This window comes from Etheostoma cragini, chromosome 14 (genome assembly GCF_013103735.1).
Source record: "Etheostoma cragini isolate CJK2018 chromosome 14, CSU_Ecrag_1.0, whole genome shotgun sequence".
NCBI lineage: Eukaryota > Metazoa > Chordata > Actinopteri > Perciformes > Percidae > Etheostoma > Etheostoma cragini.
Genome location: NC_048420.1, coordinates 3,055,585 through 3,068,805, shown reverse-complemented (window position 1 = coordinate 3,068,805; position 13,221 = coordinate 3,055,585). Strand labels below are relative to the sequence as shown.

Genomic DNA, 13,221 nt, shown 5'->3' with positions numbered 1-13,221 from the left:
TTTGGAAAAAGGCTGCAATGAAACAAAGAGTGAAAAATTTAAAGGGGTCTGAATACTTTCCGTACCCACTGTAGGTTTGATTACTGTCCATTTCATAAAGACTTTGGAAAGGATTAGAGTGCAAGAAAGACTAGAAAGCATTAATTATTTTCTTCTTGGACAACACAAACCTGGGTTATTAAGGAATAAGATGACATTTCCATTTCACATGTCTTTGCTCTGCAGCTCGAGAGCAAAGACGAGAGGAGGAACGTTAGGTTGAATGAGATCTCTGTCAAGTACGTTTGTAGGTGAATCACAAACGTCGGAGGTTAGTTCCATTGAAAGTACATGTAAGTAACACACCATGAAGACAGCAGGAGGTGAAGGACGGCCAAGAGGAAGTCAGGTGTTAGTATAAGCTTTGTTAGAGTTAAGAAATCTACAGAGAGCCTTGAAAGGGAATCACTGAAAAGCTTATTGAGGTTCACAAGAGAAGTTTTGAACTTGAAAATAGTCTTCAAAGAGCTAGAGAGGTGATGTTGAAGAGCAGTGAAAGTTGTCAGATGTGTAATAGGGGGACAGATTAGTAGCACTGGCTGTAGCAGGACAGGAGAGACCAGGCCTCCCTCTGCCTGGATGTTAGTCAGTGCAGCACTGGGCGACAGGTAGTCTTACCCCATTACTCTGGGTGGACTGGATGGACTGCTCACTGGCCGATGAGCATGTACTCATACGGTCGGCTTCCTTGCTGTGCGTGGAGTGTCTGTGGGTTTGGCTCCCAGATCCAGAGCCAGTCTGGATCTGGTTTGCGTTCTGACGGACCGGAGTATCTCCTGCCTCCCCCGGGAAGGTGAACGAGCTGGGCCGGCTGGCTGGAGAGCCCGGCATGGAGCTCCAGAATCCAGATCCCAACTTCTGGCCTGGGCTGGGAGGGGGAGGAGGGAGGCCGTCCTTGCTGAAGGCAGGAGTGGCCAGTGGGGAGGCAATAGGGGACACGGCTCCTGGCCGTGGTTTGGAAGTGGGTGTAGAGGGCAATGGCCCAACCATGGCACGGGGGATTGGGGCTACAGCACTGGCAGGAACAGGGGTCTGTGGTTGGTCCTCTGGGGCCTGGATGGGGCGCTTGCCCTGCGGGCTACCCCCTGGAGGGAGTGGGGGAGTGGGGGCAGGACAAGGGGACGAACCTGGATCATAAGTGAGCAAAACTCACACCTCAGTCAAATCTTTCATTTTGCCATAAAAAACAAATTTCACTAATATAGACAAATCATACCTGGCATTCTGTTTGGGCCGTCGGGGTCAGCCCCAGGGTGGTGACGTAGGGGCTGGGGCAGGCGGGAGGGCTGGGGGATTCTGGAGGGTCGACGAGAGCTACCCTGGGAACTTCCACCTCCAGCCACACTGGACCCACCGCTGACTCCACCCGGGGCTCCCATGCTGGGCCCACATAAGCCACCACTCGCCCCTACATGGTTCCTCTGATACTCTATTGTTGAGGGCAGAGCTGTGATAAGGTACGAAGTACATGCATACGTGTGTGTGTTTGTGTGAGAGACAGAGTGTGCCTACCATTGAGGAAGTTGCGTTGGCTCTCAAGTATCTGGCTGATCTGAAGGGTCCACACCTCACGCACCCCTGGGTGGGAGGAGTGAAGCACAAAGGACTCCACAGTGCCGTTGGTCGACCGAGAAGTTAGGGTGAACTTACAGGGATCACTTTCTGGATTCTCCTCTATACCCAAACAGCTTACCTAAAGTGATATTTACCTCAGTCAGTTGTAAGTAAGTCATTTGCTTTTTTTTAAAGTATATTAGTGCCTTTTTTAAACCAATTTCTTGACTTTGCATTTTCTTTCCAAGTACATTCTCTCTTTCCTCAATTGACTTATTCTTAAATGAAAGTTCACTAACCTAAAAAACCTGGTAGCTACATCTTCAAAACACAAGCTCCCATAAACAACATTGGAGATTCTGTCCAAGACATGACAATCAATTCTTTTTGACTTTAATATGAATAAATATTTTCTATTTTGTAAGTGTACATTTTTAAGATGTAAGGCTAGCTACTCATTGAAGTTGCTTGCAACAAATTTTTCACAGGGTACAGGTATTTCACTAGAGCCCTTACTATACCCTTTTACCTGATAAGCTTTATACATTCTATATTCCACTGGCCTTCACTTAATGTAGTAGTACAAATCCTTGCCCTTCGCAATTGTCTGTTACCTTGATGCTGTTCTTGTAGAGGAAGCCTGGCAAGGAGAAACCTTTCTTGTCGAGGGGCTCACTAAATATGACCACCTGCTCGAAGAGGAAGACTCTTCTCTCCTTCATCCGGCCAATAGCACTCCCCTCCGGGTCCAACACCATGAATGTGTCCTGTAGTAAAAGGCGACCCTGAGCCACAATCTTGCCCTGGAAAGAGATGAACAAGAATTGAAAAAAGAGAAGAGCAGGTATAGGAAGAAAGAAAGACAATTAAGTTGAATAATCTAAGATTGTGTTTGTGTTTGTTACGTAGGCAACATGCTGCAAATGTAGCCTTGCTTTCATTTATAATTGCATGAGATTTCTTACATCAAATCCCTGAAGCCGGCCGACATTCATCATATCGTTACACCTTTTTGGCACAATGCACATGACCTCGACTGCTTTCTGTAAGTCAAAAGAGCAAAAGGTTGACCGGACTGCATGCAGAACATGTATGGCTTGATTTAAAGTGATTAAGAAGTGCCATTTCATTATCTTACCTCCAACTCCACAGACTCCAGCCCAGCCTTTTTAGAGTATTTCAAGAAATCCTAAAAACAAAAAAAAGGTATCCACAAAATATAAACGTAACAATTTAGACAGTGACATAGTGTATTATATAAATGACAGTTAAGATAACACTACTAATAAATATAGGGGAGCATGAGAAGTAGCTACAGCTCTGGCGCCCTCTGCTGTATTGTACCAGACCAACCTTGAGCAACAGCTGGTACTTCATGATCCTCTGGACTGGCTTGATGAGCAGGTCTGTGATCGGCAGCCTGTGGCCCAGTCGCTGCTTCAGGTCCTACAAAGTCAGAGAGTGATTGAGAGGTTGAGAGCTAGATGCAGGTTTGCAGGAATGTCCAAGGGTAAAATCCGAAAAATAACAGGCTCTTGCCTCGAAGTAGGTGTCAATGTACTCTGAGACGATGTGCTCCGATTTGGGCTTGTTTTGACAGTACAATACATACATGTTTAGTCTCCGTTCCTAGAAACAAAAAGCACATACAGTTACAACATAAATCAAATGTCTTGACCCAATAGCAATGTTTGTTTACAATAACTTCCTGCGCCCTGCACATATAAGTCAACAGCGGTGAGCAAACAAGAAGAATAAACAGCTGGAAATACTCATCTCATTCATCTAAAATGCATGTTTGTTGCTTTCATATGTAAAAACTTTCACTGTTAGGTTGGAGACCTAATTGACCTGTTGGGTTACAATTACAGCTATAAAAGAAATAAACAAGTTTGACAATTTCACATATTTCTGCAATTCAAATCAGCTGCCATTTTTCTACCATAACTGACTTTTGTATTAGCGCGAAATCAATGTGATTCAGTCCATACAAGCATTTCCAAATAAAGCAAATGTCGGGAATTCGCTGTGAACAAACCTGTTTGAGAAAGAGTGGTCCCAGTCTGTCGGGGTCCTCCAAACATTTCTCCAACTCCCCAAGACAGAAACTAAACAAAACAGGAACTGGAAGTAAGCTACTGTGCTAGAGAGTCTTAACAGGGAAAGTTCTGTATTTTCCTTATGAGTGCGTCACATACTCTTTGTGCCAGTCGTAGATCTGGTGGATGTTTCCAAACACGATTTTATCTTTTCCCTTCATATCGTCAGGGACATCCTCCTCCTTCATCCGGCTCATGTAGCCCTTAAAATGGAGGCACACAAACACAGTATCACATATATACAACATCAAGTCTGTTAACGTCAGCAAACTAATTCTAATACTTTCAGTGCCATTTTTAAATACCAGTCAGAATAATAACCTCCAACAAATGTTCATATATTTTCAGACAGTAAGTGATGTACAGCTAATTAAGGCACCCATATTATGCTGATTTTCAGGTTCATCATTTTATTTTGAGGTTGTACGAGAATAGGTTTACATGGTTTCATTTTCAAAATGTACTGCACATTGCTGCAGATCCTGTTTACGCCCTGTGGGTTTAGATTCTCCGTTTTAGCTACAGAGTGAGGGATCTCACTTCTGTATTATTTTTGTGGGGAGTCACATTGTGCAGTAGCTAGGTAAGATCACATAAGCTAGATAACTCTTTCTCCAACTTTGGTCAGTACGAGGCAGGATTAGCTGGGAGACTTCTTCTAAATGAGGGACACTTGTGGACTGCAGAACAGGGACATGGAAGTAGTTCTTTTGGAGATTATGGTGAACTAGTGGGTGTTGTAGCAGTGTTTTACCATTGAGAATGAGCTGGCATGCTACGGTTAGCCACCTCGTCTCAGCTAGTGACGTAAAAAGCCGTGCAGAGTTTCAACAGCTCACCCGGAGACTGATGGCAGAGGACATTTAGAAACCATATCTCCCTCAAAACAGCACGGATACTTTATGTTTATGTGCACCAGAGACACAAAATAATACCCCAAATCCCAGAAAAAGTGTTTTTTTCATAATATGGGCACTTTAAGCAGCATCAACTCACCTCCACAACCAGGCTGAGGTCTCTGACATAATCTCTCTCTGTCTCCACCAGCTCCAGCAGAATGTAACTACAGCAAAGAAAAAACAAACAGACGTTTGCCTCAAAATTCAAGAAACAAAAAAACATACATAGATAAAGAGAACGACCGTACTGTCTTTTCTTGAGGATGCTGGCCCTGCGCTCATCCATCTCTTCAATGGGGGAGGAGGAGGAGAGGAGGGAGTTGTCAGAGGGGTTGAAGGAGGGAGAGCTACTGTCTCCTTGTTCTACTGACAGCGAGCTGGGTCTGTCCTCTAAAGCCTAAACCAGGGAAAAACAAAAAAATAGCCATGGCAAAACAACTTCATGTATGAAGGTAAACATCAAGTTTAGTGTGTTCTTGTTTTTCTCCATTATCCTACCATCTTGCTTTTGACCAACTCCTCGATGGCGCTCACCAACTCAGCGGCGCTGGGCGTCTCTGAACTGGATGGACGGACAGACAGGCGAGAAGAGGTCTGGATAAAAAGAGAGATATGAGTGTAGGGAGGGGGGGGAGCATTAGAACCTGATAAAACATCTTTTCCAACTATTCCTAAGCCTAATTCTAAATCTGCTCATTGGCTGTTGTCAATACTACTTTATGATTAATACAAGCTTTAATCAACATTAAGAAATTAGAAAAACATTCTTCATCTCTAAAACAAACAATAAATGCTCTTATCTGTTTTTACACCTACCTTAATGTACTTGTACAATGGGTTGGAATAGTCCATAAATGGAATCAAAAGAAAAAGCTTAATGCTATAGCTTCATGTTAAAGGACATTCATTTCAAGATCAGCTTTTGTTTATCTTAATTTCATATTCGTTTGATTATAACTTTTGATTATGAGATAAGTTTTATTTTTGTTATTTGAGTGAGCAAAATGACTTAGTGGAAATGTTTGTTAAATGTTAAATGCTGTCCCAAAAGATGTTTCCACAAGTGAAACCCTAATGTTCGGGTTTGTATCTGAAGCTTCAAAGAAAGTGAGAAGGATAAAATATGACTTAAATAAAACAACTGTTAAATGAAAAGGTAAAAAAACATGAGGCTGAAATTTGAGTAAAGAAAATTAAAATATGGTGAAAAAATGAAATGTCAGAAAATGGTGATGGGAAGAAGGTTGGGGGGAAAGTGATGCAGAATGTTTCTGTTGCCTTCTCAGATGGTGATGAACAGCTAAAAAAAAAAAAGAAGGATGCTAACAGCGAGAATAAAAGAGGTATGTGGATATGTATGTATGTATGTATGTATGTATGTATAGTTCAGGAGACTCTCACCCTTGCTTTGCTGTGCTTCAAGACTTTCCTCAATTAGGTTTTCTGGGTGAGGTTGTGTGCCCTTCTGGCCTCGCCAGCGTTTAGAGATGCCAATTACTCGCATGGGTAATGAGGTTAACGCACAGAGGGTAAAAGGGAGATGAGGACGAGCGGGCGGGGCGGGTGAGGGAGGGGGTAGTGAGGGGTTGGGGGATGATGGGAACAGGGGGGCTTTTGAATTTACATTTTGTCATATTTTGATTATTATCCAGGGGAGCTACCAGCTCAGCTGACAGGGAACCAAACTTCCTTACTTGTATCGACATCAACTTTTTTTTAAGCCACCAATCTTCTCCCAACCTACGGGGATAAACATGCAGAAAAAAGCTGCAGTCCTGTGTTACTCTAACAGCCGCAAAGCATTACAAAATTCAAAAAGATCTCTGAATTTATAGATATTTGACGCAAATTAGGCATTATAGCCTGCTGATCTGTACTAAAACTGACACATTGCCATCCATTTAGAGTGAAGAGCTACACGCATCTTCTCTTTATCTACATCTTCCCGTAATGGCCTCGCTCATCTGCCAGGCGACTCTACAGTGATGTGTTGGAGAAACAGGGCAGAAAGTACAAATCAAAATGAGTGAAACTAAAAAAAGATGGAAGGAAAAAATTCTATGCTAAAGACAGTCAGGAATGTTCAAGAGTTCAGAAAAATACAAAAGTTAGGTAGAGTGACTTTAGGGGGCAGAGAAAGGTGATTTTTTAAAAAGAAGAAAGTCTAAAAAAGCCACTAGCTTAATTTCCTTTCAGTCTAGAAAAGGTTGTAAAAACCAAAGAAAAATGCTTAAGCAAGTAGCATTTAAAGCTGCGGGAAAAAAGAGCATTAAAGAATTGACTGAGGGAAGGGGCGGGGGACGACCGGGGCATTTCAGATGGAGAGGTATGGAAACTGAGACAAAGCAAAGACAGGACATAAATCAAGATAATGCTACAGCGTGGCAAACGATACAACCAGGAAACAAAACAAAAGAGAAACAGAAATTAGTGTCAGAGGAGCCTCCACTTTAGTCCAGGAAGAGACTTGGAATGCCTGAAACCTTTCATTGCTATGATGCAACATGCCAAGATAAATGTTATGCATAACAGAAACAAAGGAGTCACTTAAAACTGTGTGCCCTTTTTTGGGGAAAAGTGGAAGACTGAAATGAGCGGGAAAAAATTTAATCTTCAAGGACTAAAAATCAGAACAGCAATGAGGAAAAAGGAGAACCTTTATAAGAAGTTTTTACGATAGTTATAGATGATTCTTTAATTAGCTGAAGTTGTTAGCCTGTTCCTTTCTCTCCAAAAACAAACATGAAGTACAGGGTAAAGAAAAGAACCCTTCCACTATACCTACTTCAATCTTAATACCAGATGTGATTAAGCCACTAATTTGATTACAGTTTCCACTCATTAGGGATAAAAGCTATAAAGGCTGTCCCCCCTGTTGGCCTTTTCTTGTACAAAGCTCTACTCTTCAGCTGCTTCCATTTCCACAGTAAAACCAAAAAGAGAAGATGTACTAACATATCGCTTCTTAGCTCGTATCACTATACAGTGGCTTGAGAAAGCTTGAATAGCTAAATAAAAACTTTTCTTTGATATATTGTCTTGTTTTTTTAAAAGTAACAGTGTGCAATATTGGAAAGGACATGCAAAAGCCCCTAATAGCCCTTAATATTGAACAGTTAAAAAGATAGAATAGTGTAGAGAATCTGTCAGTGTCTGGCTAGATTTTTTTCTTTTTTTTAAATGTTGTGTTTGTTCTGGACACACTCTGCACTCTTGCTAAAAACGCAGTGATCCGGCCAACCAGTAGTCTGCAGGTTTCCACGTGACCTTTTGGTATCACCTCAGCTCGCTTGGAACCTCGACTGAGGTAGTACTAAACAAAAAGGTACCTGGCAGCAGGTCCCAGGGACTTTTTTTTTGCAATGGAAAACCAAAAAAGGCAAGTAGAATCGAGGCGAGTAGAGTAGAGTAGATACCACGCAGTGGATAAACGCCATTACACATTCATGCTAAAGTTGATTAAAAAAAAGGAATAAAATCTTTTGGAAATTGATCTTAATGCCTTAATTCAAAAGATTAGAAAAAATCCAACCTTTTAAGGACACCAATTTTCTTTGTGAATGAATAATGTATTGTAAATAAATAAATGTTCTTCTTTAAAATACAGGGGGCATAAGTTTACACGCCCCTATGTTAAATTCCCATAGAAGCAGGCACATTTTTATTTTTAAAGGCCAGTTATTTCATGGATCAGGATACTATGCATCCTGATAAAGTTCCCTTGGCCTTTGGAATTAAAATAGCCCCCCCACATCATCACATGCCCTTCACCATACATAGAGATAGGCATGGGCCAATCTCAAGGTATCCTTGAATTAAGGTATTAAAATCAATTTCTAAAAGAGGTTTTTTTTATTCCTCTTTTTAATCAACTTTAGCATGGGTGTGTAAACTTTCTCAAGCCACTGTATAAAGATTATTTTCTTCTAGGCCTAATTCTAAAAGAAATAAGACCTAACTTCCTTTCTGACCTAACATTTAAAAGAACTCTGTAAAAGCAAATTTGTAGAATGTGTAAAGTGTTGAAGTTAAAGGTGAATACAGTTTGAGTTTCCTGTTTCTCCTGTTCATGATCTTTCCCTGTCAGTCTTCTGTCCCCTCTGTACCGCCCCCCCCTCCCCTCACCTTGTCATCCTGGGAGTCTGGCTGCAGCAGACTGTGCTGCTGGATGGCCATAGGTGGAGGCAGAGGTACCGAGTCGGCGCCTTCCTCGCCCTCCTCCTCTCCACAGCTCTGCATGCCCGAAGAACTCGACTTGGACAACGTGCCGCTCGACAAGCCTTCGTTACGAACCCTCTGCAACACACACACACACACACACACACACGGCACAGTAGAGGTTACATCACACAACTTTACACATTTGTTAAATGGGGAGAAGGCAAACATTGTAAGGATGTAGGGTTGTGTATCCACCCACCTCCTCCACAGTCTCGTCCTGAGGTGTAGCGGCACTATCGTCCAAGTCTTTCTGGGACCCCATCGTCATCTCCCCGCTCTTCCGCACGTCGCGGCTCTTCTTGTGCTTGTGGGCCAGCTTCTTCACATGGCCGTCTGCCTTGCCACTGCTCAGCCGACGCACTGGACTGGTGAGCCACTTCCGCAGCGTGTTACCTTAAAGAAATATATACTACGATTACTAAAAGCAACACCGTGGAATAACAGCAAGAGGTTAACCTTTTATTTAAATGATCAACATAGCAGTGTTGTATTCCTCGAGTTCATTTTCAAGTTCTCGGAATCCACCTCATTTTTAGTCTTGTCTCGATCTTAGATAAAGAGGACGGTCTAGACCACAACTGCCTTTTGATTGTTTTATCAACACATTTCTTAATATATACTTTTGGCAAAAAAGAAGGTGAATGAAGAAGAATCTTTATTTGTTTTCTGTTTCTGTTGTTTTCTTTTTTTATGGGAACGTGGATCTTACAGATCAATTTGAGGAGTGCCTATGGTTAGCTTTTTCAACATTATATTGTGTTAACATTTTTCATATAGAATAAAGAGTACAGTTACACTACAATTTTACTTCACTTTAATACTTATACTAGTGTAATGTGAAAAATGATTTATGTATAATTGTACACTATTCAGGTTCATGTTACTTGCTATTTCTGAGCTGAGGTGGTTTTGAGAATTTGTATGGGATTTCAGAGAGTAGACACGTTAGATAGTATAGCACAGGTGACCATACCGGGTCGTTTAGGTCCTGGCGAGGTGTGGGAGCCGATGCCGTGACCAGGCTGCAGCGTAGCAGACAACCCTGGCATGATGGAGTCATTGCTGCACACTGACAGAGTGTCTGTGAAAGACAGAGTGATGTTATAGTTTCAACATTTGCTTTATGGTGCAGACTCACACAAAGTATCTAAATAGGTTCTTGTTTCAGCCCCAGTATGTAAAATTCCTCAAATACAGAACATTTATATTTAAGAAACACACACACACACACACACACACACACACACACACAGACACACTTGTACCTTTGTGGTTGTAAATCCCTTCCATCTCCATGGAGGATCTGGAATGGGCGATGCAGAGCATGGAGCAGGGCACCAGGCCCTCCATCGCAGGGGATCGGTCCGTGGTCCTGACCAGGCACCAATCTGGCTTGTCGTGGCAGCGCTCCAGAACCTCCACCGTCTGACCTCGCCGCACTGTCAGCTCGTTGCTGTTGCTGGCCATGAAGTCGTGTATCACTACGGTCAGCTCACAGCCCCCGGAGAGCTGAAGGAAGAAAGGAGAATCCAATGATCTGCGTTAGGATGATTCTTCTAACTGACACATCATTCCTGTGTGTGTGTGTGTGTGTATTGACTCACCTTGTCGCTGTCCAGTGTGTTCTGGGAAGTGCGGGATGCCAGAGAGATGGTGTCTGGTTGGCTGCTGCCTTCACCCTGACTGTCTAGGTCCTCTCCATCCCTAATAGACACACACACACGATTGATCAAAGGTGTGAGTGTAAATTAACTTGAGAGTTTGTGATGGATTGGATAAAAACTCATCTGTGTCTCATGTTCCCTCTTAACATCTTACATCTAGGTGTCACATTAGGTGTCACATTACCTTCCCCTTCCCTTGTGGTGCTTGGCTGTGGTAGTTTTGGGAATATGAATGGGCTCCTTGAGCGCCCCTCTCAGGTGAATGGTGCGCTCCTGAATCACCTCCCTGATGTGCTTGATCCAGTCCTGCTTGTTCTCAATGCTTGACGCCTGTTATTGGTCAATAATGGAAAACGTTTAAGAAGTCAGAAAGTTAGAGATGTCAGGAAATGAACTTCCTCAGGAATTCTTACTCTGTACATTTCTCACAAGTCTGAATTTACCTCTTGACCTCGCTTATAAAATCAAAACATTTTTCAGATGATTTTGATCTCATACAAGCCCCCCCAACCACGGACCCCTAGAACAGTGGATCCCAACCAGCTTTACCGCCACAGCCCTGTCGGATGAACTCTAGAACCGCTTCCTCGACATCAGACATGTTCGTTCAAACGGATTTTAAACTGGGTATTATTTATAATAATCAAATATTACAAAGATTGGGGCTATTAATATCAATGGGTCACATAAGGTCACACAATGATGATTTGCAGTATGATGAAGTGGCCGTCTGTGGCTACATTTCCAGGAATAAACCACAAATGGTGAAATTAGTAATATTAAAGTGTGTATTGTTACAACAATGTTTTTATACATTGGAACTGTCAGTGTTTAGCTCAGTTTGTTAAAGTTTGCATTTGGAATACAAGTGCAGCTTGTTGGGAATTTACGCTACAATCTTTTTAGGCCCCCTCCCCAGCTATGGCATTGGGTTAACGTTGTGTTGCCCGTCCAGTAAAGAATAAAAGGTGCTAAGAGTAGTGTTTCAGACTTGTGAGAAGTGGTTGAGGGCTGTGTTGTGGGATAGTTTGTACTCACCATCGCTCCGTGTTTGGATCCCTGACTTAGCTTTGAATTTAAAATATAAAATAGAGAATTTCAATGGTTTGGTTTTTGGAAGATATACATGACATTCTTTATGCTGACAAAATGGGTTGACATGATAGAAGCTCACAACACTGACAATTTGCCTTAATAGTGTACTGTAGGCCAATTAAATGTGTAGCAATGTAGTAATGGATGGCATGTGTTTGTGTATGTGTGTGTGTGTGTGTAGTTAGTAGAGACACACTTTATTTACAATGTAGATACCACCATGACTGCTTCTCAGCGGTCAGTTTGGTAGTCAACGTGTAATAGAGTGTTGTAACGCTCAGAATGAAATGTGTTACGGTTTTGGCTTAATGCTGTTCCAATGGCTGACACTGATTTGATCCCATCTGTGACAATACTCAATAGAAAAACACACAAAAAGATGTTTAAAAATGGGGACTTGAAATGCTAACTCGGAGAACTAAAGAAATTGATGCCATATCTTACTTCCACCATGGCATTCAACTCATTAAAAGGCTTCCTTTGTTCTGGTAAAGAAGGATGGCTACTCGTAACTTTCATAAAGTGGCACAGAGCCAGGATGGGAGATTGTGGGCGTTCAGGGGTTGAATCAGTGTCAGCAGCGTTGGTGGAAGCATGTCAGCCCACAGAGAGAATTAGAGATACAAACATCCACAGAAAACACAGCCCCAGATATACAGACGTGCCTGTGTTTGCTTACAGATGGAACAAAGCAGAATCTAACCAGGTGACAGAGCCTGGCAGAGAGCGACCGACAGAAGACAGAAACCAAGAAGACAGAGGAAGAGTTTGTGACTATAGAAAGATTCTCGGCCAGTTTGAAGCTGCTCATTCAATCAAACGAGACAGCAGAGAATACAGGAAAGATGAAATAAATAAAGGTAGGAGGAGGTTGAATATGAAGAGAGGAGAGAAGGAACTGGGTTAGACCGGTAAACATTTTCAGATGCATTTTTTCCCAATCAGATATATATCTGTCAGAGACATCCAACACACTATATGGAAGTGTGTTTGATTAAATATTTATTTTACAAACCTGTAATTTACATTTTTTTTTTAATTTTCAATGTTACTATCTTTGTTTTAAAGACTTTTAGTCCCAAATGATTTCAGGGTTCTGCCTTTGAAAACCCATATCAGTCGAACCCTAAAGGAGATTTCCAAAGGAATAGAAGAGAGGAAGTGGGTTTTACCTTGAGCACAATCTTGTTGTCAGACGTCGGGGTGCGCCCCAACCATAGAGCAAACTTGCAGGGGTCTCCTTCCACATGCTCCGTCACCCCCAACTCGGACGTCTGGGAACAGAGCAGGCGAGTGTGAGAAAATGTCCTCAGAAGATATCAACGGCCCAAAGGCTATTTCAAATAACGTGATTTCTTGACACAGTTTCATCCGAGTCAATCAGATGTATGTGTATTTGTACTGACATGTACTGCAGTTACACTAAAATATATAAAAAATGCTAATCATTAAAAGGATGTTTTTCTTTTCCACTGTTTTAAGATTTATTTTATTTAAAAGTATATTTGGAATTGTTGGGTATTTGTAAATTATAGTATGGTCTGATCTACTCAGTAGAGTCTCTTGTTAGGATTTGATACTATAAATAAAATTGAATTGTATTGAATTATTCATGTCATCTACCAGTAGAAATACTCAATGGCCTGACTA

The 13,221-nt window shown here is 41.9% G+C and overlaps 1 protein-coding gene across 10 annotated transcripts in view; it reads right to left on the bottom strand.

Moving 5' to 3' along the window:
• Positions 1-13,221, bottom strand: part of LOC117957010 (triple functional domain protein-like) — an 83,644-nt gene that overhangs the window by 6,269 nt on the left and 64,154 nt on the right. For 5 of the 10 annotated variants that reach the window (XM_034892511.1, XM_034892510.1, XM_034892515.1 and 2 more), the window contains 21 exons: positions 12,744-12,845; positions 11,515-11,544; positions 10,661-10,806; positions 10,417-10,516; positions 10,078-10,321; positions 9,786-9,893; positions 9,012-9,205; positions 8,717-8,887; positions 5,090-5,185; positions 4,840-4,988; positions 4,689-4,755; positions 3,792-3,895; positions 3,632-3,701; positions 3,133-3,222; positions 2,947-3,039; positions 2,732-2,782; positions 2,559-2,636; positions 2,208-2,396; positions 1,552-1,732; positions 1,256-1,486; positions 658-1,166 (listed from right to left, as the gene is read on the bottom strand). In XM_034892511.1, coding sequence (XP_034748402.1) covers positions 658-1,166; positions 1,256-1,486; positions 1,552-1,732; positions 2,208-2,396; positions 2,559-2,636; positions 2,732-2,782; positions 2,947-3,039; positions 3,133-3,222; positions 3,632-3,701; positions 3,792-3,895; positions 4,689-4,755; positions 4,840-4,988; positions 5,090-5,185; positions 8,717-8,887; positions 9,012-9,205; positions 9,786-9,893; positions 10,078-10,321; positions 10,417-10,516; positions 10,661-10,806; positions 11,515-11,544; positions 12,744-12,845 — 3,003 coding nt within the window. Of the gene's footprint in view, positions 1-657; positions 1,167-1,255; positions 1,487-1,551; positions 1,733-2,207; positions 2,397-2,558; positions 2,637-2,731; positions 2,783-2,946; positions 3,040-3,132; positions 3,223-3,631; positions 3,702-3,791; positions 3,896-4,688; positions 4,756-4,839; positions 4,989-5,087; positions 5,186-5,992; positions 6,966-8,716; positions 8,888-9,011; positions 9,206-9,785; positions 9,894-10,077; positions 10,322-10,416; positions 10,517-10,660; positions 10,807-11,514; positions 11,545-12,743; positions 12,846-13,221 lie in introns of those variants that run through there. The other 5 variants (XM_034892513.1, XM_034892519.1, XM_034892512.1 and 2 more) reach the window with 4 other exon arrangements.